General features: G+C 37.5%; 1 protein-coding gene across 1 annotated transcript; it reads right to left on the bottom strand.

Moving 5' to 3' along the window:
- Positions 1-6,991: 6,991 nt before the first annotated feature.
- On the bottom strand, positions 6,992-15,473 carry LOC137026476 (uncharacterized). Its single transcript, XM_067393830.1, has 2 exons — positions 15,329-15,473; positions 6,992-7,611 (listed from the first exon to the last, which is right to left on the bottom strand). The coding sequence occupies exons 1-2, from the start codon at positions 15,471-15,473 to the stop codon at positions 6,992-6,994; spliced, it is 765 nt and encodes a 254-aa protein (XP_067249931.1).
- Positions 15,474-15,926: the final 453 nt, after the last annotated feature.

Here is a 15,926-nt window from a genome sequence, read left to right as displayed (position 1 = left end):
GATTAATAGGAGAAACGGCGAAAACGCGAGTAAAACTAACGAATTACCCTAAAGGTTGGACTCGAAAGTGTTTCTTACAACTTGTCAAATAAACCTAATCCATGGATATTGACATGCAGCCAGGAGTCGTGTTTCCTGACATTTATATGTGCCTGATTTGACGCCGGGGAAATACATAAAGCAAATCTGGCTGTGAATATTTTATATAACTACAATATCGGTAGGTTTAAATCTGCTTAATCACTTATATCAATGTTATATCGTCATATTGTCCAGCCCTAAAACATATATAGTTTTATAGTAGGCTATAATTTTTGACAGTGTTGTTTATTTAAAAACACCCAATTATGCATAATGTAAGATGGAAAATATTTAATTGATGAGTCGTCAACATAATATATAGCAATACAATATATAAGGTATGATTTTACCTCAAAATCCAACAATTCGACACAAAATGATAACTGCAAATCCATGTTTCTCTGCTGGAGTCCAGCTGTTTCTGTGAATTGCAGTGATCCATTTGCTTCTTTTTCTGTTGCTTTCTCTAGTTTTTAAATGTATACCTCAGGGTTTGTGTCAAATCTATTTGTACAGTCAGCCGCAAAGCTCTTTCCCGTTTTGAATGTGTTTTGTGTGTTTTTCGCGACATTCACGCTGAAAACCAATGCTGCTGCTCAGTCTTTTGCCACTCAGCGTGCGTGACCGCACTCCCGCAGTCCTAACGGTCGACGGTGACGTCACGTGCATACCCTCTATAGAAGTCAGTCTAAATGTACAGCTTCGAAACCAAACTTTATTGTATTTTGCTCTGAATTAAAAAGTTTTGCAGATTCCCTATGTAAATTTAAAAGAAACAAAAAAGCAATTAAAATATTCCAGATATTAAATAAGATTATAAAGTCACCTGTGAATAGAGATACAATGTTTAGATGAGATCTTTCTATCCCCACTTGAGTCATAACAAAAGTTTTTTTTTTTGTTTTTTTTAATTATTTATTTATTTATTTATTTTCTATGTTTACTTTGTCAATACTCTATGCCCCTCGTACCAAGTCATTTGTTTTTTTAATTGTTAAATTCAACTATATGTTGTTGGTTTGAATGTTAATTGTTGTTACTTAAAAATGTAATTAAAAAAAAAAAAAAAAAAAAAAAAAAAGAGACAGAGCGACCGCGTCATGGTCCGAGGACCGCGTCCATCGGGGGGAGGGAGTGTTACAATATATTCGGTTCCTGAAATATTCTGTTCCACTTCGTGGCGCTTACACGTATACAATGTTAGTCAACAGTTCACATGTTCAAAACAATGCATAGTTTGTGTAATATGATAAATCGTCTAAGCTATTTTGCCTGATTGAGTACAGGACAGGCATTCAGATAAACGGTTAAGGATACAGAGCAAACATGAGCCAATAACCTTGTTTTGCACTGATGTGTTTTATGTTTAGCTTTATTATTATTATTATTTGAGGCTTTATTTATTTTTATTTTTTTGAATAGTTTGATTAGTCTGCTTTCTTCGTTGTCATTCTGTGACTACAGTACTGCATAGTGTTGACAACTTGAAATAAACCTCAAATGTATCTGTGTCCTAATAAAAAATAAGGTATAGACTGGTGTGAATATTCGATGTCAACCTTAATTTCTTGATTATTATTCAATCAATATTGGTGCACATTGAGTTTTTCACTTTCAACTGTTTTCCAGCAAATTACTTAACGTGTAATATTTGTACAAACAAAAAGATTCAACAACTGAGACATAAACTGAACAAATTTCATAGACGTTTGATGAACATCTGAAAGTCTGATGTGGCACCAGCTACTTTACAGAGCATCTCATCCTCAGCACCAGATTTGCTAGAACTTGCTGTGAGATGTTCCACTCTTCCATCAAGGCAATTCACATTCTCAAACATGTCTGGTGGGACTTATGGTTTGGCACTGGAAGGACAATCAGCTGTCCTTCTGTCTTCCTGTAGCACTGTCTCAGGTATCTTACAGACAGTGCAGTTTATTGTTCCTCTGTTCACATCTGCAGTCTTCATACCTCATGCAACAGGACTAAGGCACGTTCACAGGTGATCAGAGACCCTGGGCATCAGGGACGGACTGGGACTAAAAAACGGCCCTGGACTTTGACTAGGCCCGGCCCAAAGCAATCGGATGATGTGTCACAAGATTGAGTGTCACAAGACTTTAATTGTGGCTCATGATACTATACCATCCAAATTATAGCAATAGCACTGATGTTGACTAAATGTTGTGTTAAAAGCATATTAGATTAACTTGAATACTCATATAGCAGGGGTCTCAAACTCAAATTGTCGGGGGGCCGTTTCTGTGAGTTACACCTCATAGGAGGGCCATATTATCCTTAAAGAGCAAGAAAGTGCAACATTTCAGAAAATGTACTTTCCTTTGCATTATTTCTCATTTACTTCAAATTTCATTAGGCCTACTAAAATATTTTTATACCTATACTATAAATATCTTATTTACCATACTAAATGTAAACAGCAGTGTCTCTCTCATTGTTACAGAGTGTAATATAATTATATAATACTATTACTAATATAATACTATTAATTGAAATAGTCTGGTGCAACTTCTCACATCCAACAAGATATATGGAATAAAAAATCAGTAATTTAAAACCAGCAACACTTGTGGCGTGGAGGGGTCAGAAATAAACAAAAAACTGGAGCTATATATCAACTTTATTTTGCCAAAAAAATAAAAATCTCATTGTTAAATACATTATTAGTTTTTAACATCTAGTGGAAGTATTTTCCCTTACTTTATGTTAGCTTAAATAACGTTACCGATGCTCAAACGGCATCTTGGACAAATGTGGCCCAGCTGTGTGAGCATTCAGGGATTGTATTTGTTCAGTACAGTGTTGTTCAGTGCAAGATTTTAATTTATATAGCGCTTTTTACAATGCAGATTGTGTCAAAGCAGCTTTACATTGATAATTGGTATATAATTTTTCCTTTTAAAGAATAGTGTCAATGCAGGCAGATCAAAAGCACTGTTGAATAAATGTCAAGGATACTGTTGAATATCAAATGTCAAGTCAAATTAAATTAAATTAGGGCTGCACGATTAATCGTATTTTATCATGATAACGATATCTGCTTCTCTCGATTGATTTTAAATAATCGTCACGATATTGGCCCGCTCTATGAAAATGAACATAATTTGGAAATATTGGAAGTAATATTAGGAATTTCGCTGTTTTATCTTTTGAAGTTCCTAAAGGTTTTACCAGTATTCATAATGTTGATCAGCTAGAAATGATTTTTCTTTGCTTTACGAATTTGCCGGGCAATTTGAATCTGGTTTGTCTTATTGCAAACGAATTGTGTTGCTTTAAAATCTAATGTGAATACATATTACAAAGCGCTCACCAAAACCATGTTTTGTATTGATTTACCATCTAACGAAGTTATCATAGTTGGTTAAATTTAAGTCTTTGTGCCACCTACAGGCCTTTTGGGTGAAGTGTAGGTTGGTAAAGAAATTGCAAAATAGCCATAGTTACATTACTCTTTTGATAGAATAAACATGATTAATGATTATAATTTTGAGGAAACTGTGGCACTGGCTGTCGTGTCGATGATGTCTTCACAATGGATGATCTAGTCGACTCGATCTCTGCTGATACAGGGCTGCGTTGTGGTCGTGTCAAGGCACCGGTCCTCGGTCTCATCTGGAAACGGCCCCGAATCCGGTTGGCTACGGTAAACCTCGGGATAAACAGAAAGACTAATATTAGCGTAGATGCCATTCTTTTTCTGATGTAACAAGTACATCTGGTGTTAGAGGAAGTGTTCCCGGTTCCGGCTGAACTAATTTATGCAGCCTAATAATCCTTTAACGGATTTGAAAATATAAATATATAATGTGTTATGTGTATGCCAGGTTAAAGAGATGTGTTTTTAGTCTACATTTAAACTGACAGAGTGTGTCTGCATCCTGAACAATGCTAGGAAGGTTGTTCCACAGTTTAGGTGCCAAATAGGAGAAGGATCTACCACCTGCGGTTGATTTCGATATTCTAGGTATTATCAGCTGGCCTGAATTCTGAGATCGCAATAAACGTGAAGGACTATAATGCATTAAGAGCTCGCTTAGGTACTGGGGGGCTAAACCATTTAGTGCTTTGTAAGTAATTAGCAAGATTTTAAAATCTATACGATGTTTAACAGGAAGCCAATGCAGTGACGACAGAACTGGGCTAATATGGTCATACTTCCTAGTTCTAGTAAGGACTCTAGCTGCTGCATTTTGTACGAGCTGTAGTTTATTTATCAAGCGGGAGGAACAACCACCCAGTAGAGCGTTACAGTAGTCTAACCTTGAGGTCATGAACGCATGAACTAACTGTTCTGCATTCTTCACTGAGAGCTTATGTCGTAGTTTAGATATATTTTTAAGATGTAAGAAAGCGGTTTTACAGATGTTAGTAACATGGCCTTCAAATGAAAGATTGGTATCAAAGAGCACACCCAGGTTCTTAACTGATGACGAAGACTTAACAGAGCAGCCATCAAGTGTTAGACAATATTCTAGGTTATTACGTGAAGAAGTTTTTGGTCCAAAAATTAGAATCTCTGTTTTTTCTGAATTTAGTAGTAGGAAATTACTGGTCATCCAGTTTTTTATATCAGCTATGCATTCTGTTAATTTTGTGAATTGTTAAGTTTCGTCAGGGCGTGAAGAAATATAGAGCTGAGTATCATCAGTGTAACAATGAAAACTAACGCCATGCTTCCTAATGATATCTCCCAAGGGTAGCATGTACAGAGTGAAAAGCAATGGTCCTAGTACTGAGCCTTGCGGTACTCCATATTTAACTTGTGATCGATATGATATCTCATCGTTTACTACTACAAACTGATAACGGTCAGATAAGTATGATTTGAACCATGCCAATACAATTCCACTAATGCCAACATAATTTTCAAGTCTATTTAAGAGAATATTGTGATCGATAGTGTCAAATGCAGCACTAAGATCCAGTAACACTAATAGAGAGATACAACCACGATCTGATGATAAGAGCAAATCATTAGTAACTCTAATGAGAGCAGTCTCAGTACTATGGTACGGTCTAAATCCTGACTGGAAATCCTCACAGATATTATTTCTTTCTAAAAAGGAACATAGTTGCGATGAAACTGCCTTTTCTAGTATTTTTGACAGAAAAGTAAGATTTGAGATCGGCCTGTAATTGACTAATTCTTTAGGATCAAGTTGTGGTTTTTTAATAAGAGGTTTAATAATAACCAGCTTAAAAGTTTTTGGTACGTATCCTAATGACAAAGATGAATTAACAATATTAAGAAGGGGATCTATGACTTCTGGAAGCATCTCTTTCAATAGCTTAGTTGGTATAGGGTCTAACATACATGTTGTTGATTTTGATGATTTAACAAGTTTAGACAATTCTTCCTCTCCTAAAGCAGTAAATGAAATGAATTTTTCCTCAGGGACACTACAATGCAATGTCTGACACGATACTGTAGTAGACGGTTGCATGGTTATAATTTTCTCTCTAATATTATCAATCTTACAAGTAAAGAAGTTCATAAAGTCATTACTGCTGTGCTCTTTGGGAACATCAGAAGTTGAAGCTTTATTTCTTGTTAATTTAGCCACTGTATCAAATAAATACCTAGGGTTGTGTTTATTTTCTTCTAAGAGTTTTGAAAAATAGGCAGATCTGGCAGTTTTTAAGGCCTTTCTGTACTCAATCATTTTCTCTCTCCACGAAATGCGAAATAATTCTAGTTTTGTTTTCTTCCAGCTACGCTCCATTTTTCTGGCTGCAGTTTTTAGGGCCCGAGTCTGCTCACTGTACCGTGGTGTTGGAATAAATTCCTTAATCTTTTTTAAACGCAAAGGAGCGACTGAATCTAATGTGCTGGAAAAGACAGAGGCAATAGTTTCTGTTGCAACATTGAGGTCTTCTAAGCTGTCTGGTATGCTAAGGTGATGAAACTGATCAGGAAGATTATTTATAAAGCGATCTTTAGTGGTAGAAGTGATGGTTCTACCATATTTATGACAGGGAGGCAGTTTAGCCTCTTTGACTAAATGTAGTATACACGAGACTAGATAATGATCTGAGATGTCGTCACTCTGCTGCAGAATTTCAACGGCATCAATATCGATTCCATGTGACAATATTAGATCTAAAGTATGATTACGACAATGAGTGGGTCCTGACACGTGTTGTCTAACACCAATAGAATTTAGAATGTCCGTAAATGCCAATCCCAATGAGTCTTTTTTATTATCTACATGGATATTAAAATCACCAACAACAAGGACTTTATCTGCAGCTAGTACTAACTCTGATAGAAAATCAGCAAATTCTTTGATAAAGTCTGTATGGTGTCCTGGTGGCCTGTATACAGTAGCCAACACAAATGTCAACTTACATAATGTTACGTAAAGCACCATCACTTCAAAGGAATTATATTTGAAAGACTTTTGACTTAATACTGTAAATATTACTATAAATTACAGCAACACCTCCCCCTTTGCCTTTCTGTCGAGGATTGTGTCGATAATCATAACCTTGAGGACTAGACTCATTTAAAGTAATGTAATCGTCCGGTTTTAGCCAGGTTTCTGTCAAACACAGCACATCTAGATTATTGTCTGTGATAATATCATTTACAATAAGGGCTTTTGAAGAAAGTGATCTAATATTTAACAATCCAAGCTTTATCATTTGTTTATCATTATTATCTCGATTTTTTTATTTGTTGAACATCAATTAAATTTTTTCCATTAAATGGGTTTGGAAGTCTTTTGTTTTTATTAATTCGGGGTACAGACACAGTCTCTATGTGATAATATCTAGGTGTAAGAGTTTCTATGTGTTGGGATTTATCTGACTTCTGTAATGTGAGGCAGCTAGCAAACGGTCGGTTTAGCCAGTCTGTCTGCTTCCTGACCTGGGCCGTAGTTTGTCATGTTTCAGCTCTAAGACTATGTGCCATATTACTAGAGAGAAGAGCAGCACCATCCCGGGAGGGATGAATACCATCTCTTTTCAACAGGTCAGGTCTGCCCCAAAAACTTTTCCAATTATCTATGAAATCTATATTATTCTGCGGACACCACTTAGACAGCCAGCCATCGAGTGATGATAATCTGCTAACTATCTCATCACTCCGACGAACAGGAAGGGGACCAGAGCAAATTACTTCTCCTGACATTGTACTTGCGAGTTCACACACCTCTTTAATGTTAATTTTAGTGATCTCCGACTGGCGAAGTCGAACATCATTTGTGCCGACATGAATAATAATTTTAGAGTATTTACGATTAGCATTAGCCAGCACTTTTAAATTTGCTTTGATGTCAGGTGCTCTGGCTCCCGGCAAACATGTGACTATGGTGGCTGGTGTCTCTATTTTCACGTTCCGTGTAATAGAATCGCCAATTACTAGGGCACTTTCAACAGGATTCTCAGTGGGTGCGTCACTGAGTGGGGAGAACCTGTTTGATGTTCTTAATGGAACGGAAGAGTGGTGTTTTCTGCGACTAGGCCGCCTCACCGTTACCCAAGTGCCCTGCTGCGCGGGCTCTACAGCCGGAACCGAACAATGTACAGAGTTCACTAAGCTAGTCGCATCCAAAACAGTATCTGAAGCCCCTGCATTCTTACCATCCTCGATTAAAGTTTGGATGCGTGTCTCTAATTCTGAGATTCTCTCTGTCAGCCTGACTATTTCCCTACATTTATGACATGTAAATCCCTCATCGCTGACAGAGAGGGCTATGCTAAACATGTGACAGATGGAACACGATATAACACTGGGAAAGGATGACATAACTCACCGTGTATGTAGACTGATCCGAGTTGCCACAGCTGGTTGATGAACGCGTTGGAAGAGGAGCGCGCGAGACTGATGACAAGTTAAACAAGCTAGCGAGATGCAAACGCGTTGTAACAGCGATTTAGATTCAAAGATTACAAGCTGGCGACGTCAGATTAATGTGGTGGGCAATAGTATATATATAAAGTAATGATAATATAAGCAACAAAAAGTACGAGATTCAATAAAAGTAAGAGAAAACAAAGCTATATGGAGATACAAAACACTGAGCAGCGAGGCAGAGAGGCCAAATAAAATAATCGATGCATGTAACGGTGTGTTGGTTTTATCTAGTACAAATCAGCAAGTTTCTGTTTTATAGGTGAAAAGTCGCCAACTTCCAGCGCACAAGCTAGCTTAAATGTTAAACAAACATACAGCGATAGATGTGTGTGCCATCCTTTGAATGGTCTCTTAAAATAATCCACATTGCTAGCCATAATCATAGTTAACCCAGCGTTAGGTTACATTAGACAATAAGCCTTGACAAAATTCCCCGAACCACCCGAAAGTAATTCATATGTCTAGGAAATATCCAAAACTTAAGTTAATTTACAAAAATAGCTGTCACGGTCCCGCAGAGTCAGTGACTCTACATATTCGGACAGTTCTGAACCTTCTTCTGCATCTATGTTTAATAAATCCCCCCTAAAACATGCTAGCTTAGGCTTGTCAACATTGAGTCCAGCGTCTCTTTTTGCCTCCAGCTAAGCCCCGCCCACCAGAAAACGTTGAAATGTTTACAAACTTTTAAGGGGTCTATACTAAATGCGCTCTGTCTCTATTTTGTGAAGAAAAAAAAGGAGTAGCCTATAGAACTCAAGAGGCGAAACTCTATCTTTTTGGACAACAGCCACTAGATGGCGCTCCGGTAGCGCGGCCGCCATTATGGGGTGAAAATGCCAACTGGACCATAGAATTCTTCACGTCTTACGACACAAAATCGACGAATTTCACAACCAAATCAGAAGCGCAAAAGAACATTTTTCAAATTAAGTCATCAGTAAATTTTATGGCACCTACAGTAAATATTGCATTGTCTTACATTTGTTTTATTTTACCAGTTGTGGAATCCAACCATTTCACATCTGAGGTAACGTAGCCTACTTTGAGCATTTCCATTTTATGCAACTTTACACATTTATTAATAGTAAATTAATAATTAATACATTTAAGATCATCATGTTTGCAGCGAACAATATAAATCAGACCTAATGGAATAATAATAGTATTACTCCACTATCTGAATTTAATATATTGTACGTTTTAATGGATCACGCTACAAACATAATGATCTTATAATACATGATGCATTGCTGTGTCCGTTATCGCATAATTGTGGACACTTTTGCCTTAACATACAATACTGCAAAAACAAGCTGTCATTTTCTGTTATATATTTATTGTCCAACATTCCCATTTTTTCTGATGCATGTCCTTAGTTTAATTTAATATGTTGGTATTAATTCAGTGTTTATAATGCTAATACTTGAACTTCAAAGAAACCCAAACTGACTGGGTTTCTAGAGAGCAAAGGTTTTGTGAAAAAAGTGGAAGACTTAAACACAAAGTCTGTAAAATAAACTGTTAAAAGGATTTGATGATCAGTAGTGATGGTATTTTATTCTGTGTTGTCATCATTCAGGTTGGATTTTAACTTTATTGTACATTTTTTTAACAAAGCAGCTGATATTGCCATAAAAACTAGTGGACCGACGAGCCAAAACGGTGGAAACGCAGGGCTGCTGCTGGGCGCCGGTGTTGCAATGGAACGTTCTATTGAGTTTCGCTTCTTGTTATTGTATATATACTTTGCTCTGCGTCTCAGGCTGCATTACTGAGGGAAGTTAGCGAGGAATGGCCATAAAAAAAAAGAACTGGAACGCAGCCCAGTTCGTTTTTTATCCCCTTCCCTCAGTCTCGTCCTATGCCCTTGATCACTTGGAATCTGCTATGGAGTTGATTTATTATTTAATTTTTTCCCCTTACAAAACTGTTTAATGCAGCATTCTATATGTATACAGGTGTGTTTGGGTTGTCTTAGATATTTAAAAAAAATAATATATCATAGAGTTGTTTGTGGTGGGGTAAATAGAGTAGGCCTACCTCAGGGATGACGTGTTTTTGTAGGCAAAACCCGGAAGTGAGTTAGCATTTTACGACTTCCGGTTCCATCAGCCTAAAGTCTATGGGTTTTTTGAATGGGTTTTTGCTAAATCGCCTGAAATATGGTCTGTGATTAAGAAAGCCTCTAAATATTTTCACGTTTTGATCTATGACATAAAACACACCAGTTATAACCCACTTGTGATTTTTTTAAACCTTTATTGTGTCTTAAAAACGGTGGTTGCTAACAAATTGCTAAGTCACAGTCTCTTTCCCATGTATGCTGTATAGCTAAACGACTTGCTGTAGCCTCTAAGGCCTTCCTGTACATCCATGAAGTGAAGTGACTAGAAGAGGACAAATCAAACCAAGCGATGATCGGATGTTTGGGAAGAGGGTTCTGTTCCATACCGCTCACACAGTTCTTGAAAGCTTAACATGCATTTAGGACCGGAAATATCTTTCAGTGTATAAATGCCCTTCTGCATCCAGTCTCTGGAGAAAAATGGTGCACCTCCTGAACAAATGTTATTATTATACCAAATGGGAGGTTTTTTTTTACATCAGTTTAAAATTGACTATCGTATTGGCGATGATTGGACCGAAAGCTTGCATACATTGATTGTTATTTAGCCCAGAGAACAGTATATCTTGTAACCTATATTTGCCTGCTTGGCTCTCTTCTATCTCTCACCAAGAGACCCTAGAGAGCGGGTTAAGCCAAACCTTAATGCATTTTATTTGAAAGGCCCTATGATACAATTCAAAATTTGGAAGCGCTAATCCCCCATTATGTTTTTCACGCTGCAGTGTTTCAAATTTTAATCTGGGTTGTTTACCGTTCCAAATAAATTTACGAATTGTAGAATTGAGTTTGTGCCAGAAATTTTTAGGAGCAGGCAGCGGAATCATGGAGCTAAGAAAATTGATTCGCGGCAACACATTCATTTTAACACACGCTATTCTGGCATGTAATGATAGTGGCATCGAGGTCCATTTTCTGAGATCTTGTTCGACCCTGGCTTGAATTTGTAAATAGTTGGCATCAGGTATAACATGGAGGGATGAATGAACAACAATGCCTAAGTAACAGATTGAAGTTTGTACGGGAATATCACAAGGCAGTTTAACTTCCTTAGCCATACTATTAAGTGGAAGCAAAGAGGATTTACCCCAATTGATTTTGTACCCAGAGAACGTACTGAACTTTCCAAATACCTTCAGTATCTGGGGGAATGAAACTTGAAGATCCGAAATAAACAGTAAAATATTATCCGCATAGAGCGATATGTGTTGTTTGTAAGAGTTAACTGAAATTGAACAGACATTTTCCTGTCTTATCAGTTGGGTTAGGGGCTTGAGTGACAGCGCAAACAGCATTGGGGATAAAGGACACCCCTGTCTTGTACCTCTTTGTAAGTTAAAAGGCAGAGAGTGCACTCCATTACAATAACAGAAGCAGTGGGGTTTTTATATAAAACCTTTATCATATTCACAAAGCCTTTGCCAAAGCCATACGCATCCAAAACAGACCAGAGGTAATCCCACTCCAGCCTATCAAACGGCTTCTCCGCGTCCTAAGAAAGAACTGCAGCTGGAGTGGGACAAGCCCGGGATTCATGTACAGGGTTGGGAAGGTTACTTTTAGAATGTATTTCACTACAGATTACAAAATACATGCTTTAAAAAGTAATCAGTAATGTTTTTCATTACATTACTCAAGTTTAGTAACTTAATCTAAATACTTTGGAATACTTTGAAATACTTAACAACACAAAGGACCATATTAACTTGATGTTCTGTTTTAAGTTTACAGTTTTTTTAGACATAACCTATGTGTTGGTAAAGAATTTCTATATCCTGATAAACAAATTATGAAAATATTTGTTTCTTTTAAGATCACATCCATATAATTATTATTGATTTCGTTCCTAAATTATATTTGTAAAGATGTGCATCAGAGGGATAACAATATATTAAATAACAACAATAAAATATTGTTAATAATATAGGTTGTTTTATAGGTGTATAAAGTCGAATTGACACAGTGGTTTAAATTGTTTTATTAAAAAAGTTTGTTTGTAACATTTAGAATGTTTATGAAAAAAAAGAAATGAAATGATCTACCCAATAATCTCTAGAGAAGGCATATATTTAAAGCTGACACACCTACAGTTTCTCAACAGTTTTTTGCATCTCTCCACCACCACATTTTACAGGTTTGGGAAAAAATATGATACTTTTGTGTGAACTATCCCTAGTATAAATATGTTTATACTAATATTTAACCTTAGTGCACTGATAGCTGCATTAATATTAACCATATAAACAACAAACAGCGGAAAAAAAAGTGATGCACCTATTTTGAGTTTTCATGGCCAATAGAAGCAAATTGTCCGATTCTGATACTGGTTGCAGATTTTTTGCAAATTTAGTTGTTGTTTATTTGTTCAAAAAATATGTGTAGCTCTTTGATATTATAGGCAAACACTGCATTTTTATCACAGTCCCAACAAAGATGTTATGAACATGAGCATGATCAGTTGTTTTTCATTTAAATTATTGTATAATTTTAAGATTAACAGAAAAAACAGCATGGTCTGACTTTAGCTTTGTGAAATTATGCTACATAACAAAACACAATAGCAGACGGACTGAATGAAATGAAAATTCACTCTCTGACAGTAGGTGGTGCTTACGGAACAGCAGTGATATAGCGTTTCGATGGTTACCACTATACACACAGCAGCGCTGCGCTGGAGATAAGAGGAAAAGCCATCAAAACTTGTCTGAAGACAGTTCCCTTCAGAGATACATTCATATCAACCCCAATTTAATATTTATATTGTTCTTCCTATATTTCGCGAGCAGTGAGCTTGTGCACGGTGCAGTATTTCCTCTGTTGGCGCGTCTGTTCTCCTCTTTGTGTCCGTATTCAGCGTGTGCCTGTGTTAACGTCCTGTTGACAGGCTTAGTAAATATTTCCTGAAATTTTGGGAAAATATTACAAAGCAGTTTGTTTGCAAGCCCGGAATAAAAATAGACCAAAATAAAACTAAAAAACCTTTGGATTTATGACCAGTGAACTACTGCATCTCTATGTTTGATCATGAACTCGCGTACGCGCCATATAAAGGCCTAAGTTACCTAAATATTTGGAGTGAATTATTAGGATTTACAGTTTCTCTGTAAAGTACACCAAGAAATTGGCTTTATAAAACATTATTTAACGCATGATTAAGTGGATGTTAATTCTATGAGGATTTTGTGTTAGTTTTCAAAGACCTAATAAATTCTTATAAATATTAGGCTAATGATAACCATATAAAGCTCATCGTACGAGTAACGTTAAATAGGAAAATAAGGAGTAAATAAGTAAAATAACATTTTCAAAGACCAAGAACAGCTTATAGGCCTACCTCAAGATGCTTTTTCAGATTAGATGTTGAATCCTTTGAAGCCGATAGAAGTTTTGTTGCAGACATAGCTTGCATTGCACTATGATGTTACTGTACGTCCTTTTTCATGTTTATAAGTAAAACTGTCTTTGAATTTCCACTAGAGAAATGCATTATGCACTGTTTTCCCATTTATTTCAATTAAATGAAATAAATGACATTAAAATTCAAAGTAATCACTTTGGTAATCTAAAATACTTTTGTGAATCACAAATTCGGCTGTCCTTCTCAGAAGGTCATTCAGTTCTGTCTTAAGGGTCTGAAGTGTCTTAAATAGCGAGTGAGAATATGAAGATTTAAGCAAAAGTTCAGTTGATTGACATTCTTTTTCTAAGTGGTCAATTCTCTGATTCTGCATCTTTTTTACATTAGTGGCAAAAGCTATGGAGAAATCTTTGATAAAACCTTTCGTAGCTTCCCAGACAAATATAGGGTCTTCAATCGAACCAATATTAAATGAGAGGAATTCAGACAGGCCGGCTTTGAAATCTTCATTGAACTTGTTATTCTGTAAAAGAGAGATGTTAAAATGCCACCGTGGAGATCTTTCAGCAAACCAATTACGTTCAAAATCTGCCATTATAGGATTGTGATCTGAAAGTATTGCTGGTAGTATCATTGTCTGATCAAAAGAGTTCAAAAGTTCCTTGGAGCACAATAGATAGTCTATTCTTGAATATGAGAGATGTCGTTCTGAGAAAAAGGTAAAGTTTCTACTTAAGGGGTTCCCAGATCTCCAAACATCAGCCAAATTTAGCGCTTTTACAAAGTCAGCAGAGGAATTGAGCTGAACCTGATTGCAGGCGGAAGATCTATCCAACACCGGGTCTATCACTGCATTCATATCCCCCCCGATAATCAGAAAATAGTCTATCAATGAAAGCAAATGATTTGTTACCTGTGGAAAAAAATTTGCCTCAAAAATTGTAGGGGCGTAGATTGATACAAATGCTATGTTCTTTCTCTTAATGTTTGTACAGAAATAAGCAAGCCTACCAGATTGATCTTGACTTTCTCTGTCAATCTTAAGGTTACAGCTACGAGAAATCAAAACAATAGTACCTTTAGTTTTAGTATTATCAGTAGAAAAAGCTGCAACTCTATAAAATTTATTCTGTAATTGTAGCAATGTTCAAAGTTCTCGGGGGAAGAAAGAGGACAGGGTCGGCTTTGACTGCTGACTGAGCTTTATTTTCACAACAAAAATGTTCAAACAAAAGACCGTGCAGTGCACGTCAATAAAATAAATAATCCACAAAGGGCTTCACTCCGACTTAAATATAACATCCACAAAGGGCTTCACTCCAGTGTTGTCAGGCTCAGCGTCTCAGTCAGCAGTCTCTCTCTCTCACACACACTCCTGCTTCTCCTGGCACCCGAGGAACTGTCTAACCTCCTTTTTGGTCTTAGGGCGCGGACAGGTCGCAATCGCTGCTGTCTTATCAATTTGGGGACGCACCTGTTCATGCCCCAAGTGGAAGCCCAGATACCTTACTTCCACGCGCCCAATCGCACACTTCTTCGGGTTGGTCGTGAGCCCGGCGCCTCTCAGCGATCTCAGGACGGTCCTCAAATGCTGCATATGCCGCTGCCAGTCATTACTGAAGATAATAATATCATCCAGATAGGCAGCAGCATATGCACCATGGGGACGCAAAATTTTATCCATGAGACGCTGAAAGGTAGCCGGTGCCCCAAACAGCCCGAACGGAAGTGTAACGAATTGGTGTAATCCGAACGGCGTCGTGAAAGCTGTCTTTTCTTTAGATAAAGGCGACAAGGGGATCTGCCAATATCCCTTTGTTAAGTCCAGTGTCGAATAAAAACGAGCCGTACCGAGCCGGTCAAGCAATTCGTCCACCCGCGGCATTGGATACGCGTCGACTTCGACACGTGATAATGCGATAATCCACGCAGAACCACACTGAGCCGGCTGTTTTGGGAACCAAAACTATCGGGCTCGCCCAGTTACTGCTGGATTCTTCTATTACTCCCATTTCAAGCATTGCCCCTAATTCTGCCTGAACTACCTTTTTCTTGTGTTCAGGTAATCTATACGGACGGCTGCGAATATCCACGCCCGGCTCTGTCTCGATATGGTGCTGAATGAGATCGGTACGTCCCGGTAGGGGAGAGAACACGTCAGCAAACTCTGTTTGTAATTTAGATAAATCAATGAGCTGGGAGGGCGAGAGGTGATCTCCCCCTGGGGCCAGAGCGATGGATTGTTTTTTTTACATTCGCCTCTGGTCCGAGATCATCCTCTCCGCTAATCACCGTCGCCAACATCACTGATTCTGCCTCATTCCATTTTTTAAGGAGATTGAGGTGGTAAATTTGACGTGCTCCTATCGGAACGTATCACCTCATAATCGAGCTCGCCAACTTGCCGTGTAACCTCAAATGGTCCTTGCCACTTTGCAAGTAATTTTGAACTTGAAGTGGGGAGCAATACAAGC

This window comes from Chanodichthys erythropterus, chromosome 9, assembly GCF_024489055.1.
Source record: "Chanodichthys erythropterus isolate Z2021 chromosome 9, ASM2448905v1, whole genome shotgun sequence".
Classification (NCBI taxonomy): domain Eukaryota; kingdom Metazoa; phylum Chordata; class Actinopteri; order Cypriniformes; family Xenocyprididae; genus Chanodichthys; species Chanodichthys erythropterus.
The sequence above is the reverse complement of the archived record's forward strand: the minus strand, read 5'-3'. Positions and strand labels throughout refer to the sequence as shown.